This window comes from Bison bison, unplaced genomic scaffold, assembly GCF_000754665.1.
Source record: "Bison bison bison isolate TAMUID 2011002044 unplaced genomic scaffold, Bison_UMD1.0 scf7180017864377, whole genome shotgun sequence".
NCBI classification, from domain to species: Eukaryota; Metazoa; Chordata; class Mammalia; order Artiodactyla; family Bovidae; genus Bison; species Bison bison.
The window spans coordinates 3,821,853-3,827,441 of record NW_011494949.1 but is presented as its reverse complement, the minus strand read 5'-3'; the positions used below and the strand labels follow the sequence as shown (position 1 = coordinate 3,827,441).

The 5,589-nt window shown below is 47.5% G+C and overlaps 1 protein-coding gene across 1 annotated transcript in view; it reads right to left on the bottom strand.

The window, feature by feature from the left end:
- The window catches only part of ADAMTS16 (ADAM metallopeptidase with thrombospondin type 1 motif, 16), a 195,796-nt gene that overhangs the window by 108,011 nt on the left and 82,196 nt on the right, over nt 1-5,589 (bottom strand). Inside the window, exon 11 of the mRNA XM_010857145.1 lies at nt 1,063-1,200. Coding sequence (XP_010855447.1) covers nt 1,063-1,200 — 138 coding nt within the window. The remainder of the gene's footprint in view (nt 1-1,062; nt 1,201-5,589) is intronic.

Sequence of the window (5,589 nt, the reverse complement as noted above, 5' to 3'; positions counted from 1 at the left end):
GAGCAGCTGCATGAAGCAGCGAAAAACAATGCTAACAATCCCCAACTTGACCCCAAGAGAACACTGTGCAGAGAAAAGCAAATGTTGACAGGACCCATTGTGCCCTGCCAGTTGAAGAAGAGTGTGAATGCTGCCCTTTTGGTAACAGAAGTTTTAAGAAGCGATCAAGTGTGTATCCCTGGAGTACAGGTTTATATTACAGGATACAGATTTGTTATTGTTGTTGTCTAGTCACTTAGTCTTGTACAACTCTTTTAACACCCCATGGACTGCAGCCCACCAGACTCCTCTATCCCTGGGATTCTCCAGGCAAGAGTACCGGAGTGGGCGGCCATGCCCTCCTCCAGGGGGTCTTCCCCACCCAGGGCTGAGCCTGCATCTCTTGCGTCTCCTCCACTGGCAGCGTCTTCTCCACTGGGAAGTTCTAGGGTCTATTTGTGTGTTTCCCCCTGGTCTTCTTTCATTTGTTTTCTCTCTCTGACTTTCAAGTCTACTAATTTTTTTTTTTTTTTTTTTTTTTCTTTTTGATTTATTTTTGGAGGCTAATTACTTTACAATATTGTATTGGTTTGGTTTTGTCATACACTGACATGAGTCCGCCACGGGTGCACATGTGTTCCCCATCCTGAACCCCACTGCCTAATTTTTTTCTTGTGATAATCTGCTACAAACTCAAGGTAAGGTGGTTTCATGTGTTAAGTTTTTTCCCCAAGAACATATAATTGAAGTAAGAGTGGTAACACTCACACTCTCCTTGATGACGCTCAGACATGTGAATGTGCTTAAAGAGACCTAAGTAGCCACTTCCCTCCTGTTTCTTGCCAGCATGCGAGTATTTTGAAAATAAGGAAGCATGCTCTTTGCATCTCCTTTACAACAGGGGTCCCCAAACCCTGGGCCACAGATCACTCGTGTTCAGAGGCCCCTTAGGAACCTGGCTGCACAGCAGGAGGGGAGCGGCTGGTACACATGAGTCTGGGGACCGCTCCAACGGGACTTGGTGGACCCAGCCATGAACGTCAAAGGCAGCGAGAGACACACAGCCAGCTGCGGGGCTCGTACCTTAAAAACCTGTGCAGGTACTGGCGGCTGCAGGGGGACCAGGAGAAGACCCCGTTGCGTCCTGCCAACGTGGGGGACATTATGTTGCCTTCCGACTTCTTGCACACGTTCCCCTCTCCGTCATGGACCATGCCGAAGCTGTGGGAGAGAAACGGGTCTGTCAGAGCAAAGAACAGGGTCAGCGATTGCACTCACTCAAACCAACACAGGTCAGCCATGTGAAGACCACTCCTCCTGTGTGCTAGGCAGGCTGGCAAGGGGAAACCAAACCAGGGAAAATATCCACGTGGTCACGGACCCTTCCAGGAGAAACTACCATTTGTGCAGCTACTGAAAGTGCCCACCATCAAAACAGAGCCCACGGCCAGGTATCTGTGAAGGGCAGACAATTCAGTTATAAAAAAGCATTTCCAGTGTGGGGGATGTGTGCGTGTGTGCTCGGTCACTCAGTCATGTCCGACTCTTTCAGACTCCATGGACAGTAATCTGCCAGGCTCCTCTGTCCATGGGATTTCCCGGGCAAGAGTACTGGAGTGGGTTGCCATCCCCTTCTCCGGGGGATCTTTCCAACCCAGGGATTGAACCCAGGCCCCCTGCATTGCCGGTAGGTGTTTTGCAGATGGTCAAAACCCAAAATGCCAACAGTGCATCCTTACTGTCCCTTGAGAAAACTGCAGTCTTGAGCTTATAAGAATCCCACTGACAGCTGCTACACATGCCCATTAAATCAGCTGCTGCTTAACTTCCTAAAGCTAGTCCTGTAGGATTGCCTCAGGTTGCCATCTTCACCCACCTCAGAAGAGCACAACTTGCTGCACTGGGAAGGAAGCCTGGGGGACTTGGGAGCTCCATGACCTGGAAGACTTCCCATGGGGGCGGACACATTCTTGGAGAGTCAAGCCATTTTTGGCCTTTAGTGCCTGGTACCCACCCACTCAGGTTTCCCTGGCAGCTCAGCTGGTAAGGAATCTGCCTGCAGTACAGGAGACCCCAGTTCGATTCCTGGGTCGGGAAGATGCCCTGGAGGAGGGCGTAGCAACCCAGTCTAGTATTATTGCCTGGAGAATCCCCATGGACAGAGGAGTGTGGCGGGCTACAGTCCATGGGGTCTCAAAGAGTTGGACGTAACTGAGCGACTCAGCACAAAGGCCACCCGGTCACTGTACGGAGTCCCAGAAAGCAGTTCTGAATGAGTGGGATACAGAAGGAAGGGGAAGGGAAGAGAAGGAGGAAGCAAAGAGGGGTGGATGGTTCCTGCATCCATGTGGGCTTTCCTCTGCCGAGAACCCCATGATGAATGGAGGGAGGGGCACAGGGCTGGGAGACAGGGACACATGGGAGGTAGCTCCCAGGGGGCCGGGGAATCTGCACTTGTGGCAGAGGCTGAAGACTCAACTGTTTTCCTTAGAGCTGTTTAATAATATCAGGAAGAAGAACAACTCCCATTTGTAAGCACTACTTTTCAGGTATGGAGAAGGCAATGGCAACTCACTCCAGTACTCTTGCCTGGAAAATCCCATGGACATTAAGCACATTAAGTATTATTTTCTCACTACAGGTCTACAAGGTAGACATTATATTTGTAACGATAGCAAGATGGGAGGCTGGAGACAGCCTAGTCCAGGGTCTCAGAGCTGGGACTGGAACCCAATACTCTTGATGTCAGAGCTCGGGCCGACCCATGCAATAGTGTAATCCAAGCATGGTTGAAGGGTGGGTCCAAGGAAACCTGCTGCACAATCACTGTCCAACTTCTGCACGATTCCCGCTCAGGACCAAGGGGATGCAGATGCAGTCACTCCGGCCTCCACCTGAAATCCCATTAAAAGCACTCAGTCAAAGCGAGGTAACCGTACGGCAGAGGGGATGTGCCCCAGAAATGGAGGATTCAGGCGTCATCCATGGGAGGCTGCCTCGGGGAGAAAGTGATGAAGATGAAATAGCAAAGTACCTTCCCCTGGACGGCCCTTGACTCGAATATGAAGAAAACACATTAGGGTCCAGCAAGTGCCCTAGATGAATCTGCTACCAATTCTGCCTTCATTTCTAAGGAATTGAAAACCACAGTATCCCACATCCGGGGATTAAACATCTTCATCAAAGTCATTTTCAATGATTCTCAGACTTGTCCGAGCATCAGAATATCTGAGAAATGTACCACACACTGGCTCCCCAAAGCCTACCTGGTAGAGTTTTGATTTAGTAATGTTGGGGGTTGTTGTTGAGTCGCTCAGTCCTGTCTGACTCTCTGTGACCTCATGGACTGCAGTTAGCCTGGCTTCCCTGTCCATCACCATCTCCTGGAGTTTGCTCAAACTCTTGTGCATTGAGTCGATAATGCCATCCAACCATCTCATCCTCTGTTGCCCTCTTTCCCTCCTGCCCTCAATCTTTCTCAGCATCAGGGTCTTTTCCAGTGAGTTGCCTCTTTGCATCAGGTGGCCAAAGTATTAGAACTTCAGCTTCAGCATCAGTCCTTCCAATGAATATTCAGGGTTGACTTCCTTGAGGATTGACTGGTTTGATCTCTTTGCAGTCTAAGGGACTCTCAGGAGTCTTTTCCAGCACAATTTGAAAGCATCAATTCTTCAGCGCTCAGCCTTCTTTATGGTCCAACTCTAACATCCATCCATAACTACTTGAAAAACCATAGCTTTGACTATATGGACCTTTGTCAGCAAAGTGATGTCTCTGCTTTTTTAATATGCTGTCTAGGTTTGTCATAGGTTTATTCTTTACCATTTGAGCCATCAGGAAAGCCCAAGTTGGGGGTTAGGTTCTGGTGTTTGGGTGAATCCTCACAAAATGATTCTGATACCCAACCAAACTTCAGCACTACTATGTTTCAAGTTGTTCTTGGAAGCAATACAAACCCTAAACTGCACTGAAGGAGTGTGGGGGATCAGCCTAGTGGCATGAAAGTGCACACAATAATCACAGTTGATAGTAACATTAATAAAGTCATGGAAGAATGACTAGGGCACATTTTGAAGATAAGGTTGGTATTTGGCAGCTAAGAAATGAAATTACTATTCAAGTTGCACATGCCAGACATTTTTTTTTTAGCTTCCATGACTCACAGTACTTTATTCCAAGTGGTTACTATTCTATATTTTAAAACAATACATATTCCCGCTTTCTTGTGTACTAGCTTTTAAGTTTCTAGAGAACAGAAGGTCTTCTTAACTGTGCTCAGAGACCCAGCACTGGTGGACTTTCTAGCTCATAACAGGAGCTCCAATGACGTTTGCTGAATGAATAAGAAACGACCTTCCAGCTTTAACAGCAACTCAAATACCCAAATGTAAACATCATTTCACATCAAACTGGACTTGAGAATTATATTCAGTGTCACATGCTTTTAATGTCTTTTACAGAATTTTCTTGAGTTATTCAATGACATCAGCCAGTATTTCCTTGTTACTAGGGATATACCCAGGCTTCTCAGGTGGCCTAGTGGTAAAGAACCTGCCAATGCAGACTTAAGAGACCCGGGTTTGATTCCTGGGTCAGGAAGATCCTCTGGAGGAGGGTGTGGCAACTCACTCCAGTATTCTTGCCGGGAGAATCCCATGGACTGAAGCCTGGTGTGCTATGGTCCGTTGGGTCGAAAAGAGTTGGACATGACTAAAATGACTTTGGCATGCATGCAATGATATACCCAGGATGAACAGCCAAGCATTTTTAGAGGTTGCATCAATATTTCAGGCTGATCAGACAGCAGTGGTTAAGACAAAGGGAAGACCCTTCAGAAGTAACGATAGGTCAGAGTCATCTGGAAGGTAAACCACACACTGGCTGTGATGATGGTGCCACAGGTAGGACTTGTCCAGACTCAGATGCAGGCTTTTCAAGAAGCAGACCCATCCTCCCTGACAGACAGGAAGCCGACATGGGGACAGCAGTCAGGTGGGACTCTTGAAGCCAGGGCAGGTCAGATAACCTGGGAGAACATGAGTTGCGGTGGTGGGGGAACCTCCAGTCAGGGTCTTGGCCCTGTCATTCACAAATGGTTTGATGTGGAGTAAATTTTTCAAGTTCCTGAGTCTCAGTTTTCTTACCTATAAAATGGGATAATAAAACTTGCCTCTTAAACTGTTCAGCATATCTGGCATCATGCATGTAAAAAAGGGAAAATTCAAAATATCTCTTTCCCTGATTCACATGTGGTCTTGATCAAATCTCAAGACACCAAGATGCCAGCTATCACTTGCATACACAACTTTGGTGTGTGTGCGTGTGTGTGTGTGTGTGTGTGTGTGTGTGCAGGCCTGTGTGTAAGGGCGGTAATGAGGAGGCAGTTCAGCCGAAGGTCAATGGGTTTCGAATACTTTTGGTCACAGAAACAAAAATCTTAAGAGGAACGACAATAAATAAAATTGGTAAGAAATGATGCTCCAACCTGCTGGGGGTCCTGGGGGACAGTCTGACAATCACCACATCAGATGATCTTTAAGCAACTATTGCTTTGATATTCTTTAAACCCTTAAAATCACCCAGTGCCTACCCGATCCAGCTAGGGGCTCA